This window comes from Erigeron canadensis, chromosome 2, assembly GCF_010389155.1.
Source record: "Erigeron canadensis isolate Cc75 chromosome 2, C_canadensis_v1, whole genome shotgun sequence".
Taxonomy (NCBI): domain Eukaryota; kingdom Viridiplantae; phylum Streptophyta; class Magnoliopsida; order Asterales; family Asteraceae; genus Erigeron; species Erigeron canadensis.
Window position 1 is genome coordinate 889,145 of NC_057762.1, and position 22,111 is coordinate 911,255.

General features: G+C 35.4%; 4 protein-coding genes across 4 annotated transcripts; all 4 read right to left on the minus strand.

Annotated features, from left to right (window-relative positions):
• Window positions 1-6,266: 6,266 nt before the first annotated feature.
• Window positions 6,267-8,376, minus strand: LOC122586651 (ATP-dependent DNA helicase PIF1-like). Its single transcript, XM_043758632.1, has 2 exons — window positions 7,689-8,376; window positions 6,267-7,564 (listed from the first exon to the last, which is right to left on the minus strand). The coding sequence occupies exons 1-2, from the start codon at window positions 8,374-8,376 to the stop codon at window positions 6,267-6,269; spliced, it is 1,986 nt and encodes a 661-aa protein (XP_043614567.1).
• Window positions 8,377-8,457: 81 nt separating this feature from the next.
• Window positions 8,458-12,413, minus strand: LOC122586652. The gene is made up of 7 exons (XM_043758633.1): window positions 11,705-12,413; window positions 11,527-11,586; window positions 11,251-11,349; window positions 11,050-11,154; window positions 9,404-10,783; window positions 8,985-9,310; window positions 8,458-8,802 (listed from the first exon to the last, which is right to left on the minus strand). Exons 1-7 carry the CDS (start codon window positions 12,411-12,413, stop codon window positions 8,458-8,460), a joined length of 3,024 nt encoding a protein of 1,007 aa, XP_043614568.1.
• A 1,621-nt stretch (window positions 12,414-14,034) lies between these two features.
• LOC122586653 (replication factor A protein 1-like) lies at window positions 14,035-17,597 on the minus strand. Its single transcript, XM_043758634.1, has 11 exons — window positions 17,430-17,597; window positions 17,058-17,328; window positions 16,014-16,101; window positions 15,810-15,931; window positions 15,643-15,730; window positions 15,453-15,558; window positions 15,203-15,369; window positions 14,984-15,104; window positions 14,677-14,900; window positions 14,172-14,259; window positions 14,035-14,100 (listed from the first exon to the last, which is right to left on the minus strand). Exons 1-11 carry the CDS (start codon window positions 17,595-17,597, stop codon window positions 14,035-14,037), a joined length of 1,509 nt encoding a protein of 502 aa, XP_043614569.1.
• Window positions 17,598-18,096: 499 nt separating this feature from the next.
• Window positions 18,097-22,111, minus strand: LOC122586325. The gene is made up of 9 exons (XM_043758323.1): window positions 21,936-22,111; window positions 20,719-20,770; window positions 20,322-20,395; window positions 19,751-19,852; window positions 19,429-19,584; window positions 19,222-19,273; window positions 18,651-18,724; window positions 18,486-18,575; window positions 18,097-18,365 (listed from the first exon to the last, which is right to left on the minus strand). Exons 1-9 carry the CDS (start codon window positions 22,064-22,066, stop codon window positions 18,296-18,298), a joined length of 801 nt encoding a protein of 266 aa, XP_043614258.1. The 5' UTR covers window positions 22,067-22,111; the 3' UTR covers window positions 18,097-18,295.

The window sequence follows — 22,111 nt, forward strand, 5'->3', positions numbered from 1 at the left end:
TTAAAAGTAAAATCGTAACCAAGTGAAAGTTATTTGATGAAAACATGAGAAAGTTTATGAGGTTAAATCAAAAATGGTAAAAATTATTATGTGCTATAGGAGCTTGTATATTTCACGCTTAACGTATTTGTACATTTATATAGCTTTTTAGTATATTATAAATAAATATTGTTATTATTACAATCTGGCTAAAAGAAGAAAGGTGGTGATGCAGGTGTGGTGTTGGGCCAAAAGAAAGGATGAAAACAATCAAGTGGGCGGCCTACTTTTGGTCCTTATGCTAGTTTGAAGTCAACAACCCAACATTAAAGAAAGAAGCTAGGTAGGCCTTAGCCCTTGTCTAGTGTGAGTCCAGCCCAAATGAAGGAAAGATAAGCGGCAGCCTTTTGGCTTTGTACGCAGTTACGCACGACATCAAAGATAAAAGCAAAAGGTAACCTCAAGTTGTACGTGGGCTCCACCAAAATATTAAAATAAAAATAGTTGTGAGATGGCACAAACATCAAGCAACGGGTTTTATATATTATATATATATATATATATATAGAATTTTGGTGTAGCAATTGACTTTTGAACAAATTTATTTACTCCGTATAATTCTAATTTTGGTGTGGCATTTGACTTTTTGTTTTTTCATCAATGAGTGAAATGTGAACTTTTTTCATCTTACAAAATAATCAATAACAAATGTTTTAAAAAGGTCAATAATATATATATAAACACAAACACAATAATAGAGTCTCCGGGACATGCATGTGGTAATAATAATAATAATGTGGATGGATACAAATTTAAATAAGAACGAGGGTTAAAAAGCCCGTGCTACGCACGTCCAGTTTGAAATTCGTTGTTCGTATGCTTTTGTTTGTGGGTTCCTTAAGTATGTAACAAAATTTATGGTTTTGTATAACGGATGTCTTGAAACTGATGGTTGTGAAAGATATCAGGAACTTTCATGTTCACTGTGTCTTCTATAGAAGAAGATTAAGGATGAATGTAATGAAGTGATCACCTAAGAAAAAAGAACCTATAAGACAACCTTTGATGTGAGTAATAAAATGATGTTAAAGTTCTATCATTTAAGCTTTGCAGAACCATATGAAAAATGGTTGCATATTCCACAAATATGTACCAACATAGAAAAACACATTATGATAGAGTAGCATCATTCAAACCTTTGTCGAAGGGGAACAAAAAAGGATGACGGCCACATAAGTATTAGCAAAAGGATATTTAAACGAAGGTTTGATGGCTGTTGCATTGGTGTGTCGTTACATCCCGTTTATTATAAGTGAGAGTAATTGGGTTCAACTCTGATGCCCCTTCTTCAGTTGGCTTCAACTTTGTAGGCTTGGATTGTTTAGATCGCAAAAGGTATTGTCTGCGTATGGATTCCTTTTTGTGTTCAGTTTCTTGTTTCTGATCGGCTAAGGATGCGGTTTGTTGTGATTCATCATCTTCATTTTCTGCTTCTTCATCAGTTGATTGAGTGGTTGGTTGTGATTCACCATAGTCACTTTCTTGATCCTCATCAGTTGATAGTGTGGTTTCTTTTGACTCATTATTATTCTGTTCTTCAGTGTCTTTTTCTTCATTCTGGACAGGTTTATTGTTGATCTGATATTCCTCACTTTCATTTATTGGTGGGTTGTGAATGGCTTTCTCTGCATCCCGGGGTTCAGCGTAGATTGTTTCATCCATTACAGTTGTTGTGCAGTGGTGTATGTGGTTAGTACATTAATTATAGGATGGTGATACATACATATGACAGGTATATAGTTGTTATGTGTTCGTATGTATATATAGTATAGTCACCGGTTAGTCTGTTCTGTTTCCAATTCGTATGATGTATTTTTATATTCTATTGAAGGAAGTGGTATCAATTATTTTGTTCTCCATATATGTTAACCATTTTAGTAATAATTTGAATTAGTAATAAAATAGGAAATTAAAGTAGATGCAACTGAATCTTATATTCAATAACTTGATTTTCTTAGAAGTAAACTGATAAAAGTAAAAAACATAGGATAGTTGGAAATATTGTTTACGGTACATTTATTGAACTTCAAGAAGTAAACACACAAAGGTCTAGTATTTCTGTTGATCATAGAAGCGCATATGATTGTCAACAGATGTTAAAGTGCATCGTGTCCCCCTGGATTCCCCTATATGGGTGCAACTCAAACCATACGACACTCCATGGTGTCAAACCTGTTTCGTTGAAGACTTTTTTCCAGTTCGTAACCATAACTACACGATTTTCTTCAGCCGGTTTCTTTGGGTCCTTCTTCGCATAAACTGCTCCACCATACATAAAGCTTTGGCAACGAAGTACAACAACGGTGTAGCGATGCAGTTGATGATGTTGAGCGAATCTCCTTGGTATCGTCTGCATAAACATAATTTTTTATATGATTTATGTTATTTTATTTAAGAAGTTGATTGTGTTTTATAAGAATGTACCATGACTTCGTGGTTAAGGATGTTGGATTCCAACTGCTTGACGAAATACGGACGTGTTTGGATATGGGGGTGTCCTGTGGTACTGCAATTGTGTTTTGGTACCACGTCAAGAGCGAGGCCGTCACTGTTGAATAACTTCACGTTATAACTTTTTATACCATCTGCTTGGATTCCCATGTGAGTGAACATTAGGTAGTGGCCGTGTTCTACATCGTTATCGGTGCAAAACGCCTTCCAGTGAGGGCCTCCAAACCCGCTAGGGACCCCTCTGCTTTTCTTTTCCTTGAATTCATAAAGCACATTGACTTTGGTTGTTTCGAGACCTCGAGTTATGTAGGCTTTGTTGTGGTATTCAGTGTTGTTTGGATTACTTAGGTGGGAGAGAAATGTTAGAGGCAATTCCTGTGGGATACCAATATACACTATTTAGCTTGGCAGGATAATATTTTTCGATTTATCATTATGTTAAATCGTTATAGTAAATATATGATGTAGGAATGGGACCTGTTTCTCATAGGATGCTTCAGTTGCTTTGACAATGCATGATTTCTTTGCATTATGACCCACGTGATGGTCTTCAAAGCATATCCCTTCCGAACAGTAACTGGCTACCTTGAAGTTATTCTCGGATTTCGATATAAACGTCAGCTTCGTCACGTTACTCTTGGGAAAGCTCTGCACAAATGATGTCCATTGGGAACCATACAGTCTTATGAGTTTTGTTTGAGTTAGTTCCACTTGTACTGTGAAGCGCCGCTCCATTTTGTCTTCTATGTTCAAATTTTGTGGCATACTTCGTAGGTTCATATGGAAAACTTTGGGCAAAACCTAACAAAAAAACCAATTATGCGTTATATGTTGGCGTGGTATATGTAAATTAAATTGTGTGTTCTGTGTAAAAGTGTTTTTTGGATTATAGTATTTGCGTAACTCTTGTTACCAGTCCTTCCTTGAGGTTGTTTGTGTTGCTGATATCCACCAAGATTGTAAAAGCCATCTAAATAATTTGAGAGAAGACAGTTACAATTATAAGTATGAAGTATTAGTATAACATAGAAAACATGAATTACAGAAGAGGAACCTTTGATTAGATAGTAGCTAATTATAAGAAGCGCAGAGAATGAGGATGACTGATTCATCAACCTGGTTTATGATTTATAGGTTAACCAATTGGTCACTCATAAGTCAATCATTAATTATTTTGAGGGTTACATCTAAGTTATTAAGAGTCATAGAATTTGTTAAATGGATTGAAAATGGATAAGTGAAAGGTTTTGGTTATTAAAATACCCATGTTAGTTACGTAAAATCATATATCAAATATTAGTCTTTTGTAACGGATTTTCATGTGTTTTATATGGTTTCTGATTCTTTTTTAATGTTGGGTATAACAACCGACTATGCACTTGTAAGAATTAATGATAGTTAAATATAAGTTTTAATTCACTGAATAAGGAGTTATGGAAATAATTATACTGCTGAGCATCCCGAGTCACATGAGTAGAGTCATTTGAATCAATATATGTCTGGAGTGGCACAACAACTTTGGAGGTACGGACTGTTAGGATAGCGAATTAGTACTGATGAAGTGTATGCTCTGCAACGAATCGTCTTCGTAGTGTCTGCTCAAACATGAGGATATACGTTACATATAATGGATGGTTAAAGAAGTTAGGGAAGTTGTATTATGTTTGATATAATTGTGGTAACCAGTCCCTGTTGTAGGTTTGTGAACGTTGCAGCATGTTCCAAGTTTTGTTGTTCCATCTGTGATAAAACAAAATATGGGACTTAATGAAATCACATACACCATACCACATATACAAACATAAATAGCAATAAATAAACCTTTTAACACAGGGAGGATTGAATGACAGTTGGTATGGCATAATTATGTATATGGTAATCGTTTAATAGGCGTCAGCAATTGATTAAATAGTTGGTTATTTTAAAATGATCATTGTAATGTTAAGAGTTTTTAGGTTACCTTATCATTTATGGGTATTAAAAATAATATCAGTTATATGTAACGTATGTGCTTTATTACTCAGTTTAATTATATAAGATAACATACATTAAGTAGAATTGTTTAACAATTCCAATCTATTCGTTTGCTTCAGTAGCCGGTGTATTTGTTGCCTATATATATTTTGAGTACCATTCTTAAAATTCATTAAGTTTTTCACCACCCAAAAAAAACACATAAATAGGTTCTCCATAGGTCTAATGGCGGTATTAAGAGGGTGGACTCATGATTGTGGGCGTCGGCGGTTTCTGCTTAATAAGACGGGCAACCGTGTTGTTGAAGTCGAAAAGGTGAAGAAGGTTATGAAGTTGGATGCTAGGTTGTTAAGAGAAATATATGGTCAGGGATTACCTGCCGGACACAATTGTCGCCAGGCTCATGCTCTGATGAAGGGTTTAAGGAAGCGTTTCGACCCAAATAATTTTCTTATGGAAGTAGAAGGTGGTAATACAATGTATTGGTGGAGTGTTGTTAGCAATGAGTTGATTCAGGTGACTTTCATGAATTATCATACACAGTGGTTTTCAAGGGACAAACTCTTACAATCCAGTGATCTTGAATTGTTGCAGCAGCTGTTACGAATAACACCGAATGGATGGTTCCCTTCTGAATTCATGACAGAGTTGGAGCGTGGTCTCGGTTGGAGGGTTTCATATTTAAAGAAGCTTGAGGCGGAAGAAGGTGATGGGATGTATCTATCGGATGACATGATGGAGGAGTAAGTGGTTCGGTTCGCAGACATGTTATTCGGTTGTTTTTTTGGTTTATTTAAAAGTATGTTATTAGGCTGGTTTTCTATTGATTTTGGTTTTTATATTATCGTTTTTTAAGATGCAGAATTTGTAATCCGGATATCATGTATGCGTAACCTTTTGTGATGGAATATCAATTTCATTTCATTTTAGAGACACTGTAAGAGGTGTACATGGCCTAATGATATTCAGTAGTTATTTTTGAATCTGGTTTCTTTTGAAATTTGTTGTTCGTAGGTTGATTGGATATTGGTTGGTGACAATAAAATGGTTTAATACGTGGTCGATTTTTCCTTTATTGTTGGCAGTCTCTTGTACCCCAAAGTCTGTGGACAACTGCAGCCTGATATGTTAGGCGTGGTACTGAAATGACGCTACTTCGCTAGGCTGGCCTAAAAGGTCAAGATGCAGGGGAAGACAAATTTAGTCTCTCGATCTGTAATACAAAAATATGGAGAGAGATTGATAGAGAGTGGGAGAGAGATAGTCAATCCACCAGATAGTTTTGAGTGTAGTCATCTCAATGATCTGGGGGTGGTGGTACTGTGGGTTTGCAGTGATAGCACTTTGCATAGAGATAGAAAGTATCAACTACCCAAGCCTGCAGAATGTCTTTGCATAATTTTATTAGTTTTGTTACATTTACTTTGTGTACCTTATATGTTATTGTTTGGGGTGATATCAGTCTTATCGTTATTTTTATTGATTATCATATTTTAACCGTCTCTGCTATTTGTATTTAAAATATAACAAATTGTAGGCCATGTGTCCATACCAGACTTAATGTAATCTTTGGGTGTTTCGTTTACTTATAATGTTATTGTCAGTTTTTGGTGCATCAGATTATATTGTTTGCCTTGTGTTGTTTTTCAAAAAAGAATTAGATAATAAGGGGTGTTTTAATTAAAACAGCAGATATAATAAGTAAAAGTCAAAAATAAATAAGATGGATACAACGATTCATGAAACACAATAGTAAAGATAAACGTATCACTACTAATTATTAAAAGCATCTTTGCAAACATTCAGTTAAATAAGTTGTTGAAGACCTCTTTGTATACAATGTTTCTTGTATGATGTTTGAGGTTCGTGTCGTTGTCTTCGATCATGAGGACCTTAAAACCTTCGGGTGTTGTTACTCTAGAAAGAGCAACATAGAGTTGTCCGTGGCTGAAAACTGGTTTCGGCAAGTAAAGGCCAACGAAATTCAGTGATTGTCCCTGACTTTTGTTAATAGTCATGGCGTAGCACGGTTTTATCGGGAATTGTCGCCTTTTAAGTATGAATGGCCATTTGCTTTTTGTTGAGGACAGAGTGATTCTTGGTATTAAGGCTGTGTCTCCAATCTTTGATCCGGTTATGATTCTGGCTTTAATAATGAACCTGCCCAACCCAGTAATCAGAAGACGTGTACCGTTGCATAAGCCCTGTGCTGGATTCACATTCCGCAACAGCATGACTGGTAGCCCTTCTTTCACATGCAACTCATGTGGTGGCATACCAGGGAAAGTTAAGGTGTTTAAAAACTCAACCGGGTACAATGATTCTTGTTCTGTACTATCGGTAGACGCTTTGCATACTTCATCCGAGCTTTTGTAGGTCTTGCCTGGACGGTTAAGTTTGTTAAGCATAGTCTCGTTTATCTCATCCGCATCATCATTTTTGGGGGTCAGGATAGCTCTTTCCCTTAAATATTCTTCATCATCTTGTCTTTCCAGAAAGTCTGGGAAGGTCTCTGAAATAATTTCATCAATTGGAGACGTTGTATAGTCGATGATGAAGTTCTGAGGGATTTTAATCCAAGTGGGCTCGTCTTCCCCTGGTTTTGCTTTTGCAGGTACAGCCCCATCACCGACATCTAGGACCCATTTGTTAAACTGTTGCTTCCGAGTGTCAATGTCTCCAGATGTAGTCAGCTCATTTACTCTCATGCTTCGTGTTAGAGTGAACATCTGACACTGTTTCCATAATTCAGACTTGTTGATGCACGCTTGCACAATTTCTTGTCTCTTACCTTTGGGTATAACAGGCAAAATCTGTCGGAAATCTCCACCTAGTAAAACTGTCACGCCCCCAAATATACGTGTTCTGTTTGTGGGGTCCTTGTAACCTAGAATATCTTTTAAGGATTTGTCTAGTGCCTCGAAAGCATACCGTTGACACATGGGTGCCTCATCCCATATGATTAGTTTTACCTGCTGCATTAGCTCTGCCAGATGTGTGTTTTGTTTTATCCCACATGTGCTGGTTTCAAAAAGCTCCACGGGTATAACAAACCGACTATGTGCTGTCCTACCTCCAGGAAGTAGCAGCGCAGCAATTCCTGCAGGGAAAATTCAATCATTAATGTTCAATACATGTATTGCGTATAGATAAGACCCGTATTCAAATGGTCCTTATGATAAGGGTGACTGAGATTATATCGAAGATATAATAGAATTACTTGCCTGATGATGCTACTGCCAGGACAATCAATCCTTCGGATCTTAGTCGTGTAATGATTGCCTTGTATAAGAATGTCTTTCCTGTACCTCCTGGGCCATACACAAAATAGAAGCCTCCCGTTTTAGTGTGAACAGATTTCAGAACCTGCTCATATATAGAATGTTGATCAGAGTTCAGGCTTGCATAAAGCTGTTCATGCTCCGCCGCTTCAGCCATTCGATTGTACGTCAACTCTTCTCTTATCAAGCGGTTGTCGTCATTAGTTACTAAGGCTGGATCAAGTTTTGGAAGATCTGGATAATCTTCGAGGGATTTTCCGTTTTTGTGGAGCAGATCTTGAATGTCCATTAAACAGTAGTTCTTTTTCTGTTCATCTGAAAGCTGCAATCCAGGGAACATGAAAAGCTTTCGCTTTCTATACAAAATATCCTCACAGAAGTCTTCCCAATGGGCGTTCCACAAATTAATAGGACTACTGACCTCACAAAACAGCAGCATGGTAACGAAAAGCTGGCGAAGTTGTGGCCCAGTCGCCCATGATTTGGCTTCTGTAATTGCTTCACTCCACTCGCGATCATCATTTAGCAATCCATATGCATAGCATGCTTCCTTAAATGATTCACACACCCTCTCATTGACTGTCTTCAGGTCTTTATAACTCTGTGGTCCTTTGACCACGTTTAGCAACATCCTCAAATAGTACCTGGGCCCTGCGGCAGGATGGCAGTATACAATCCGTCCAACGGTGTTCTTTCTCCTCCTCCTTTTTTCCTAATATTTATCTTTACTAACCCATACATATTCGGCTGGGATTTCCGAATATTTGTATTGTCTGGCGTGCTTCTCTCTCCTGTTCAGCTCAAACCATTTGGTGAACATTGTATCCTTGATTCCTGGCCTCCTAAGTAAAGCAGGTAGGCTTTCCGAGTCGCGTAGTGTGAGGGTGTGTTTTTCAGGAAGGTGGTAGGTTAGTTTTACCACTGATGGTTTACAGTAGTGTATGTCAAGTGCAAACAAACGCCACACTGCCTCACATGGTGATAAATAACGGCAATCGAGGTAATTCTTGACTTCATCAACCTTGGTAATAATTGTGGACTGTGTTTTGCCATCTTCCTTCAGATTATCATGAAAAACAATTGTCGCTCTATCGGGACCTTTGTTTAAATACTTGAATAAGTATTTTATTGCCTTGGATCTATTGCACCACTCGACATTTATGTGTGCATCATATTTGAGGAGCAAGTATCTATTGTTGGGACTACAAATCGGTTATCAAGGGGGATTTTGTATTTTACGACAGTATTGTTCGTCTTCCTTCTACGATAAACAGCATAGCCATCTTCATCGATTGTTGTTTCCTGATAAAATAGTTTTGGGAAATATTTCATGCACTTCCCCATGTTCATACATGACGCATCTTTAGCGTCCGGGCCGCACGGTCCGTGTAGCATGTAATCAGTCACAGCCTTATATCCTCTTGGATCAATAGATTCCAAAGGGATCTCCGCAGAAATTATGTCATCTATATCAGCCGGGGTTTTGCATTTTGCCTTTTCGTCTAGCCATATTAGAATATGAGCATGTGGGAGTCCACGCTTCTGGAACTCGATTGTGTACACACCTGCATAAATGTTAAAGGGGCGGAGTTAGGTTATGACTGTAATTTACAGAAGGTTCCTACATTAAAGAAACGTAACAGTTTGACGTTGACTACCTGCCAAGGCCTGCCCAAAAACATTGTTCTTCATGATATCATGCATCATGTCGTCGAGTTTCATTTTAAACACACGGGCCACATCTTCTGCACGATCATGAGACTTCTGTCCCGGAATGAATGATAACATATGGCCAACTTCGGGCCATTTGGGATTTGCGGTAAAGGTTATGAACAGATCTGGGTTTCCAAATTTCCTGCATAGGGCCATGGCGTCCTGATAATTTTGCACCATATACCTGGGGCTTCCTGTGAAACTCGCAGGTAAAACTATTCGTTGACCAAGTGCCTTTGCGTTTGTGTCACCGCGTGTGACGGCGTCACACACACTGTCATATAGTTCTACCCTAAGTTCAGTCTGATGAGTCCTGACATATCGGAGTCGTTGTTCTTCAACTGCAGTATAAGAATCCACCAAGTATTGCTGATAGAGACGGCCGCCTCTTAACAAAGTTGTTCCTTCATTAGGTCGATAATGAATTATGTAACAATAGAACTCTCGCATTGTCAAGTATGTCCTCTTTGTTTTCCTCCTACCAGTGTTTGAGAAATATGGGATTGCTTCATGATATCCAGATTTACCATAAGGAAAAAGCAACGGATATTGTAAGGCCATGTATAGTGGATGCAATTCTGAGATTCTTTGTAGTAACCCGTTAGTGGTGCTGACTACAATATCTCGAGGCTCAGAACTCACCCCAAAATCGTTAGTTACCAAGGCAGCAATTTCAGAAACATTTGGGGTGCTATATTGTCGTAAAGTGGATCTCTGTGCAAGCAAACGTAATTCGCATGGATGATCTTCATTTACTGAACACCAATCGCGTGCCATACGAAATGCCTTGGCTACACAATTATGTTCATTAAGCATATCCATGAGGCTTCCGACGATAGTTTCATCAATTTTACTGTTAGTTTTGCCCTTCCCTACTATTGCCGAAATTCGATGTCTTATTTCATTTTGGGTGTCAAAGAAGTAAAGCTGTGCATATCTGGGTTCAGCCCCATCTGAAGGAAGCAACGAACCGATTCGATGATAGTTTTGGCCGCTTATTCTAAAGGTATAGACACCTCTTCCCTGGTTGATGGAATTATCAATTTGAGCCCCGAAAGATGTGAAGCAAAACATACTGTTGTAAGTTCTAATGTTGTCACGGAAGGTTGATGTACCGGCCTGATCATAATCCAACAACCTTTTAAGAGGTTCAGGTGTATTACGTAAGGGTTCCAACAAAATTTTCCCATTTTGGCAACACGATGAGAATGAAATTGGTTCAGATACAGGGGTGCTTTTACTTCTTTCTTCATACCACATAACCGCATTACATGTTGGGCAATTATACGATGGGGGGCCGAAATTAAGGGCAGGGGGATCCACACCTAAAAAAATGCATTGCTTGAATTAGTTGGGTGTTAGGGTTGAGTATCTTATTTTAATCTATATATGTCAAAAAGCCATTAAATATTGAATTTATATAAAGTAACTTGATGTGTTGGAAGCCGGTCTTGTGACCGTGTTGGTTGTCTGACCTGAATTACAATAGCCGTCAGGAATATGATGACAATACTTATATAATATATTTTTAAATGTGTATGTATTTTGTACATGTTATTGAAGAACTTAGTTGTGTTAGTAGTAACATTACCTGTTGCGGTTATTGAACCGGGAGTGGTTTCATAATCGGCGACACTTTTTTCCCGATCACGCTGTGGTAGTTCCTGAACAGTGGTTCCTTGTGAGATGGTGGAGTCTGCAATTTTACGTTTAACAAAGGGGTTTTAATCAATATACATTAAAAGAATGTTGTATACAATTGAATAGTAACTAATATGCATATATGTTTAACCTGAGCATATGTTCGCTGCTATTTTTTCGTTCCTCGCATTAGTAGATATCTTTATCACATTCTTCTTCTTTTTCATTACCGTTTCTGTGTCCGATGTACCTAAAAATCAATATTCAAATAAATTAGGGAAATAAAGCTATAATTTTTTATTCCTCCCAGTATTTCATCATTTAAACCGATAAGCCCCAGCCGTATATCGCAATATTCCATTATAACAATTTTCAATATATTGTATACGTAAACATATATTTGAGGGGATTGTGGTTCCAGACATACCAGTAGGTCTCTTTTGCACAGTTTTCCTTTTCCGGCCGGCCATGCCTGTGTGGAAACAACCTAAAAATTAGTTTTCAAAGAAGGGATGTAAATTAACATATGATGTATTTTTTAACACCGTTGTTTAATATATCATTTTGACATATGGTTGTGTTCATTAATTTTGAGTGATACCCACCTGTTGCAAACAGCGATGCTTGTTTGTCTGGAGTTACTATTAACCCACAAAACATTTGGTCTTCACCGTTTTGCCTCTTAAACTTCTGGGTCTGTACAGCAACTAAGTGAGACTCCTCTTTACATGGATATGGTGAAGTTATTGGTATTAGTTTCAGTCCACATAAAGTTATTTCTTTTCCGGTGTGGATACTAATCTTCTGTGAAAATATAATAACTTCATTACATTCGTGTATGAATGGATATGTAACCTTATCAGCCGTGACTTCCATACAAAACAGTTTTCCCTGGTTTTCTTCTGGGGTGGTTTTTAGGGCTGTATCTGTAACAGCAGCATTCGTTTGTTTCATGGCTGTTAATAAATTAAAGTCTGATAGCAGCTTCAATCCGCAGAATGATTGTACTTTACCGTCTGGCATTCTAGTGTTACATGAATGTAAGCAAACACCATAACTTTCCAGGTCTTTCATTCCACATAAGAGGTCATCCCCATCGTGTTGTATCCCTACACAACTACTTCCAAATATAAATGGCCATGATGTGTCGTTTGGCTTCAGTTTCATGCCGCAAATCATTGTCTCTGTACCATCTACCTTTCTGACTTTCTCATGTAGAGTACATATAGCATGACTTCCATCTGCAAATAAGTATCCACTATTATTTGCTATGAGTTTAAGAAAGCAGCCTTTTGGTTGCTTACTACTTTTCATCTCAACAAAGTCTGAGTGTATCGTTTGTGAAGTATGAATGTATGGATTAACTTTTTAAAGAGAAACAAAAATAGACTAACACCTTTCAAATTACCAAACTGTTGGAACATTTATTATTAATCTTTATTTAGAATTTAATAATATCAGTTAAGAATATGAACTGATGGCCTTTACTGTGAGGAGAAAGTAGTTTTATTATAATTTATTACATGATCTGGCAGCAGATTTATTTAGTGAATATAACTAACTTAAAAAACATAGTTAATGAATGTCAGATGAGGTTTAAAGCAAAAGATTAAGGGTGTTACCCAACCCAATTGATGTGATCATCTTGCAACATATAGGGTAATCTTGTTTGTTTGTACGAATTTATCCATGTAAAACGACTACCAATTGAGTAGTAATCATCAAAATTACCACTTAATCCAAGTAAAGCTGGTGAAGGTATAAACAGAAGCCATGTGAACTTATTTATATGTTAATGGGCCAAAAATAATCATTCAACAGAATACTAACTATAAGTGGTGAACAACATACAGGGTTGATATCAGTTGCGGTTTACAACGAACGATTTAGCGTGTTATCCAACCCAATTGATCTGATCATCTTGCAACATACAGGGTTGATGTTCAGATAGTATCAGATTCATTACCTGGAGTATGTGTCTTCTTATTAAGTGTGTGGGAACTTTATCATTCTTTTGATATCACCCAAAGCAATGCCAGATCAACACTTTAAATCTTGTTTGTTGGTTGGAATTTAACCATGCAAAACGACAACCAATTGAGTAGTAATCATCAAAAGGACCACTTAATCCAATTAAAGCTGTGGAAGGTATAAACAGAAGACATGTGAACTTATTCAGATGGTAATGGGCCAAAAATAATCATTCAACAGAATACTAACTATAAGTGGTGAACAACATGATAAACGGACGACATCTAGAACAGAACATTAAGTATGAGTAGTAAAGAATAGAAGAAACGGGCCACACATAAATAACTATAAATCCAACCTTTACAACTACTTAGCATTGTCTAATTGTGTTGTGCACAAACAACAATTTGTTAAAACTTTACAGAGATATATGTCTTGGTTTTGGTGTGCTTGCTTGACGCTAAAAGCTAAACCGATCTAATAATTTCAACGTTTGTCTTATAAGGGTAAACTATAGAAGAAGAATTCATTTTCAAACTATTGTTGCTATTATATATTCCTGTTTGTGTTGTGGTACATGATTGTATAAGTAACGAATGTTCTGGTAATGAGAGATGGTAGTACTTTATATCATATTTGTAATCCAAGGAAGCTACCTAAATAACAAAGGGAACTTTTCAACCATTTTTCTTTCTCATAATGTATTATGCATACACTTGATGTCATTAGAACGTCAGACATATATCTGTTGGTTTTCGGCTGGTTGAGCCACAACCTAAATTCACCGGTTTAAAGGTTCTTCTATATTTCATATTGTCTGCAAAAGTATGCACTAACTTGCGAGAACTAAACAGATACTTAAAAGGTTCAAAACATACGAAACACAAAGCTAATTCACTATTTAAAAGACAACTTAGTAATGATAGAAGCAGCAACATCTCATCTTAGTCTCTCTGACATCCTCTCACTTCACAGGTTTCTTGCCACATCCAACAATGTTGGCTTCTTCAAGTTGCCTTTCAAAATTATTCTGGTGCATGAGCAAACATAGAACAGCGAGAAGGCAAATAAAATTATGTACATAGTCTTTAAAAAAAGTACCTTTTTTTTCCCACGGAAAACATCACTTTCGACATTATCTGGAAACCCTTTATTAGAATTCAGAACCTGAGCTGCATCCTCAGCATCACTGATTTGGTACAAACCATATTGATTTTTATTAAATTCATTTGCAAATGTTGTCCAAGATGTATTTCAATGGGAAATTTTAAGTAGGAGGTTATATTTAAGTACAGTAAGGTGTGTAGAAAGGTTTTAAATAAGCAAAGCAGCTGGTGCATATCATGTTTATGGTATTCAAAAACACCAAAGGTGTGACAGGTTTATAAAGTTTGTATTAATGTTGTGTATTTTAGTATCAAGGATTCATCATTTTCCTTTTCATCTACCGGCCCTTTATCGTTAATCAGAGTTAATATGGTGTTGCCAAACAAACTTTACCTTAACGGTTAATTTTAATCATCTGAGAAGTATTAATGTTGATGCATACTACCTTCTTTGTTTGTGCGAGTGTGCATACATGTACATAAGACAAAAGGATTATTACCTCTTTTCAAGCGGATTAGCAAATGAATCTGGTTTCTTTTCATCTGGTTTCTTTTCCTCCTTCTTTACCTCTGATTCTGGCAAATCGGAAACAATTTGAGAACAGTTAAAACTCTCATAGTCAGCAACTTGATAATATGTGTGGCTTTTAATTTCAAATACATGAGAAGTCCCAATAAGTTGTTGTAACACATGTGGCATCACATAGCTATCACCAGATTCATCCTGTAATGAGGGAAGCCAAAAAAACCTTATAATTACATCCGGAAATAAACTTTAATATAAGTATAGTATTCTTAGGTGCATACCTGTTCAGCATCAGCTAATAGGGATTGGGTCGGGCAGCCTACTAACTTCTCGGCTGTTTCATCAAATAGCACTACGACGATATCAGCAGTACCATCGGTAACATCGTGCTGGATTCTATACCTGTTATGTTTAGACACAGGTCACAATTAACATTATTGGGATAAACTTCTGTTATAGCACCATATTCCTGAGTAAAACAGGTTTAAAAATACGTTTACCTTGGACGGGGGTAGCTGACCTCCGTACTGCATGACTCACACCAGAATGATCCCTTTTGATTAGGGGTGACACCCTTTCTGCATTTACCCAGGGTGCATGTGTAGTTGAACCAACTATTCTTTGTCCGGATATTGGTAATCATGACCTTGTTTCGGAACGCAGCAATCTGTAGCAAAAGCATTTAATGATCAGAAACATGATCAACAGAAACTATATCAGGAAACATCTAAAAACATCTCAAGTATTAACCTTGCGTTTGCGTTTCTCTCTGCCCCATTCCAAAAGTTGCTTTAGGGTGTCAAGAGTGGGACGAACTTGCAGCACTGGCAGCCCCGTATCAATAACATCAACAACACTTCAAAAAAGTAGATGAAGATCAAAAGTAGTAACAATGGTAGAAAAGGTTAGCCTAAGCAGATTAAATAATGAGGCTGTGCACCTTATTGCATCTTTAAAGGTCTTGATTGTAGGAATTTCAGCATCATCAATCAGCATTGTTGCAGATGAGTTTGAGAGACAGAGATTGCCTAACACATATCCAACAACTAATGGTCACCAATCATATTATAGTGAAAGGAACCACAACAAATACTATACTACAAATACCTAAATACTCCTTTGCAATCATTCCTGTCAACAGGATGATATAAGTACCAGGATTTTTGCTCTTCCTTTTAACCATCTCGTCACCATAGTCCTCCCAAAGTGTAACCCTTAGCTGATAAGCCCTGAGACATAAAGCAAGGTATGATTGTAAATCAGAATCATACATTGTGGGTAGAAATTAAATAGTTCAATAATTGCACATACCGCTCGTTAGTCAGATTGAACTCCACTGTCTTCTTACCGGTGGATTTCTTAGATGGGGAACCAACAATCGTCACATAACCAATAACATCTACACATACAAATATAGTTACATTAAAATATAGATAACAGATAGAAGCCGAAAACGTGTTCATGAGCAATTTTTCGTCTTTGTGTAACGGAATATGTAATCGGGGTCAAATAGGTTAAGAAGGGTTATCCCTACTTTAACCTATTAGGGTTGTACGTTTACGATCATGAGATGACATGACAATCCGAGAAGCGCAACAAATTTTCTAATCCTATATATGCAACAGTTTTTCGATAAATTATATGAAATCAGGCTCAAATAGGCTAAGAAGGGTTATCCATGATATGTAGCCACTTAATGTGGAAACTTTTAAAACATTAGTAATATAACTATTTCCAATTGTAAACAATTGCTTGCAAGGTTTCATACAGATACAACGGATTGTTAAATTCGAAACTTACGATGCATTGGTAATATTTTTTTATATATGTAATTAGTTTGTTAAACTATCATAATTAACCTTACACTATTGAACAATTTATACAAAAAAAATGCAACTTATAAGCTTTACAATAAAAGCTTATGTATAAATGACTATAATAACTTAGACAGAATGGCAGGATTGCCCATAGTTGAATTTAAAAGAACCAACTTACCCATTTACTTACTACTAGGTCCATGTAAGTTATTCTTTACATCAAACGGGCTGGAGTGATGAAATAAACCGTTTAGGTAAAAAAGATGAAGTTTAAATATATGAAGCGATCTCATCTGTTGGAGTTTCCTTACATTACAACTGCACATTAAACTAAAACTAACCTCATGCACATGTTTTATACATAGTATAATTTAAATTTAAATTCTTTGGGTTAGACAATGCACCCCAGGGCAACTAACTATCTGCATACACATCTAGCCCATAACTAACTTATTTCTGCCAATCACTTAAATTTCGGGGGAACATAGAACTTAAAGGGAAAAGGGGATATCATAAACGTAAATATATAACCACATACCAACAAAATGCTTGTTATCGGTAGGGGTCAGTTCTTCAAAAGGAACCAGCTGGAAAGGGTATCGATTAAACTTTTCAATTTCATCGGTTGCCTTTCGCACAACAGTCGACCCCTGCAAGTCAATCATGTAATCAGAGTCCTTCGAAACCCTGTATTTTTCAGGATTGGGAACAACGGCAAATGCCTTGATTGAATACAAACAGCCTTCCTCAAGAATTTTCTGGAAGCGATGTGGAATGAAGCTTTTTGCATAACAATGAATAATGTTTCCCTAAAAACATATTCAAACAGATAACAAACATATTTAAAAAAATTACTTATTTCACAAAGCTCACAACATATCTTAATAAGGTCTAATTTATATTTAATTACCTTCTTGTCGGACATTATGTAGTCTGTACTCATGTACTTCTTATTGATGCTAAGCACATCCCATTTCCTACACACCAACACAGTAAGCAGCCCCTCGATTCCTTCATGAAGTTCATCAATGAATATAAGATCAGATTTGCTGCCAGAAACATCAGTTGCCTTTCCCATTGAATTTGGATTGAAAAACTTTATATGGAGTGTATATATGCTGCGAAAGATTTGGATGCTCTAATAAACTTTACCCCTATATATAGGGTAACGATGAGGAGATGGAAACAGATTACAATTCTATAACCGCCATATGAATTTATGAATTGCGAAATCTGAAAAGGTAAAGAGAACGACATAACTGATGAGGGAAAAAGGAAATTTCAATAAGATGAGGTAACTGAAAAAGGGATGATTAAGGAGACGGAGGATTAGGGAGAAAGAGGAGGTGTATCATATGGGGAGATAAGGGAAGCTATCAAACCGTATTTAATAAAAAGGAAATACATATAGAGTTATTATTACCCAAATCAGTGAAAATGTAAAACCAAGTAGCAAAACTAACACATATATAAAATTACTACACAATAAAAACATTAAACATTTTAATCCTCAATTAATCCTTAAGTTTGTCGCATTGATTCCACCTTACAACTTTTATATATAATATAAGATTTTAAATGAGTTACAAGAAACAACAGCTTCCATAGTTCACCAAGCTCGTGTGTCAACTACGGACAGTACTGCAAGTACGATTTATTTATTTGTTTTTACTTAAACGAAGAAGAAGCTAGGAGAAAAGCATATATATAACAAAATATCGCGCGTTGCTTTAATTAATTGCTGCAATCCCGGTCGGCCTACTCATCATAATTAAATTATATATTGCCATGGTGATGATGAAGATGATGATTCTTTAACAACAATGGATCACTTAGCATCACATCTCTGCAATCAAATCAATAAAACAACACCACATTTAACACACACTACTCCATAAGATCAACAATATATAATTGAGATCATATATATATATATATGTTGGTGTAGCTAATAATTAAGACTTGCCTGTTACTTGTGTTGAAAAGTATAAGGTAAACAGGTTGGTCAGGTGTGAGGTAGAACAACTCGCGCACTATGTAACCGCACAAACCAATGCTGCATGTACGTACATTAAAAAAGAGATCATGCATGCATCGAACAGAAATTTAAATTAATCATGTAACTACGTACCTCCCAAAACAAACGATACAAAGTATCCAAAACAAAGTATTGATCCAACTCGATTCCTTATATCCTATCCACACCTGAAATTAAATTAAATTAATCATATATATACGTTGTACGTTATGGAGAAATTAAAGGTAAAGAAGCGCGCAATTGTATCTTCTTAATTATATAAGAGTTACAAAGGCCTTTCGGCATCATATATAATTGTTGCATGTTCATCTAATACTTTTTTGGTTAATTTAATTAATTTGTTTGAAAATCCGAGTTTTAAAACACGAGTGTTACAAAGGTGTAGCACAATAATTCATTTCTGTCTTATTATAAGTTAAGTCCATTGTAAAACTTGTAAATTGTAGTATATATGTTTATCAATAAAATTGTGGTACGTATGTTATAAATCATGCACCCTTTTAAGATGGAAGATATTGGTATCATATATTTTTTATTGATACCTAATTTATGCATTGGAGATACTTAAATAGTATGTGTCATGAATCTTATATAACATGATTAAAATATTTGGTACAAATATATATGGTTCCCTTAATTCATATAGAAATGGAAACATACATACCGAGTAAACAACAGCTTGGATACAAAGGTCTGTTAACAATGTAACCATGCACCTGCGCGCATGTGAATTAACGTCAACTACTTCGATCATCAGGTTAAGTACTTTCAAGCATATACGGATCGATTGAGTATATATATATAAGAGAACTAGAGTACTTATAAGTAACGATATATTAATTGATCATAGAAAGATTTAAATACGACGTACGGGGAGAGGACTTGTGCACGGAATGGAGATCCATCAGTGATCCATGCGAAAACTGGAAATGCAAGCATCAAGCAGCCCAATGAAGCATATATTATTCTTGTTGTTACCACGGAAAATCCTCCCCGCCTGTTGCTCGCTCCCATGACATCGTCATCCCTAAATTATTTAAATCAAATATATACATTCATAGATAATTAGGAACTATGTACATGCTGTTGATTAGGATATATACCGCAATATATAATACTCTTTTGTTTCTCATTTAGAATAATGTTATGTATATAAATGAGCAATATTATTGACACAGATCGAGCATATATACCTGTTTTGAGGTCTCGCCAACGCAAAAAAAAATGGATCTTTCAAAGTTTGTTCAGGTGATAGCTTGAAGAACTGTAGAAGAATGTATCCACATATAGTAACACTGTACAATTAACAAATAAACTTCAATGTAATTAAATGTAATAACATCGACCCGGACTAAGTATCATTGTATACATCTAGTAATTAATAATTGTGATGTACATCACCATATCTTTTTCTTCCTAAGTAAATGTGATATCACTTTTCCTTTAAAATAGATTTTGTTTTAGATTATTTTTCTTTACAGAAAATAATCAAATAATCACTTCAAACTTAATCATAAGTACCCTCTTAGAAATTTTTATAGAGTTGATCAATGGGATTGATTGCACATTTGTAATGATCGACTTAGCACGAAACTCATTTTTCATAATCATGAAAGTGGGGTGTAGATAAGGGTTAATGGCAATTGAGTCGTTTTCAATGTCTCATTAATTATTTTATGGTACGTTTAAAAAAAAAGGTGTGAATTTTTATAATGTAATAATATAGATGTAGGCTAATAAGTAAATAAGTGAAAAATGATTTACCTTCCAAACCAAAATAAAATAAACATAAACATTACTCTCATGATCCATCTTGATTCCTTGTAGAAATACCAGGCCTACATAGATATATTTCAGTACAACCCCAAATCATTATAGGACATAGTTTTATTTCTAACGATACTTAAACATTGATTTTTCGTTTTTTATTTTATTATCGATTAAACCATTACTCAATTTGAAAAAATAAGAGAAAATCAAATATACAGCTGTCAACTGCATGAAAACTTTGCAGCAGTAAATTAAAAGTTTTAAAAAATATTATAACTTAACACATTCATTTTATAAATATTTATCATTTTCCCTTGATTTTTATCTAGCTGCATGTTATTTTGCTTTCCCCACAAAATAAAACCAAAATATATAGAGTGAACTTGCATACCATTATAGGAGATACATTTATGAGAAAGTCTACCAATCCCACTTGCATCCATCTGTAGCAATTTTTACAAGCAAGCTTCTTAATTTAGGAAGCTATGTATTATATATATATATAAAGAAGAACTATTTTTTTTTTAGAACCACGAGAACTCTTAAAATATATATTTGTTTATATGTTTTTTTTTTTCATTCACATGTGAAATGATATAAAAATATATGTTTAAAAAAACATTTTCAAGTTTAAAATAGCCTTTTGTGAACTTGTGAATGAATTTTGTTCACATTTTGTTCATATGTGATAAACGACTATATATAAGGTTTTGAAACTTTTTTCCTTCTGTAACATATATTTTTATAACGTTTCACATGTGAATGAACAAAAAAAACATGTGATCCAATATGAAATTTAAAAGTTCTCACAGTTCTTACAAAAAACCGGGTTCTCAAAATAAGGGTTCTATATATATATAGAGAAAAGTGAGTATGGGGCTGTTATGCACCCAACTCGGGTGAAAAATCCCTCACATACCAATATTTTAATATTTTGAATAAATATTTGGCTCCCCATGATTTTTATGATTTAAAAATGGTATGTAAAGGGTTTTTCACCCAACTTAGATGCCTAACAGCCTCATATTCCCTTCCCCATATATATATATATATATATATATATACTTCTAATCATTTGGATGAAACTTACCTACTTCAAAAAGTAACAAGTAACACATTATTAAAATTTATTCCAGTATTAAGTTATTAACATAAAATACTTGATTGTTTATTGCGTAGCATCTCTTGTTGATATTAGAAAATAGAATTTGAAAGTAGGTTGCACATATCTTGCCTACGTATGTTGCCTACGTACATTGAATCAGATCTTGAAGATAGCGCGTTACCTATATTGGTATTCTTTGAAATTCCCAACCACTACAAATTATATTGCATTTGTTTACACTTTTAGGTGAGTGTGAACAATTTAAAATTTTGTCACGTTTTTTAGTGTATAGAAATATATTGAATTAAAAGTGTGTAGAAATTTCTCAATGCTAAAAAGTGTGTAGAAATAAAAGTTCACACTTTTTAGTGTAAATTTTCATAATTATTTTGTCACACTCCATTTGTCCACAGTAACTTAGTTCTAAATATATTGGGATTAAACATAAAGTATATGATGACATAAGCAATGGTTAATTCTAGTTTAGAAATTTATATATATACCTAGCTCGGGGATCGAAACATGTTGAGAAGTAATCCATTATGAATCCGTAAGCAAGAGCAGCTGCCATCACACAAGACAATACACTCAGCAACGTCTTCAGTACGAATAACTTGGAAGCGGATGCCGCCATTAATTATTTTGCTTGGAATGTACGTAGGTAGTAGTAGTTGTGATG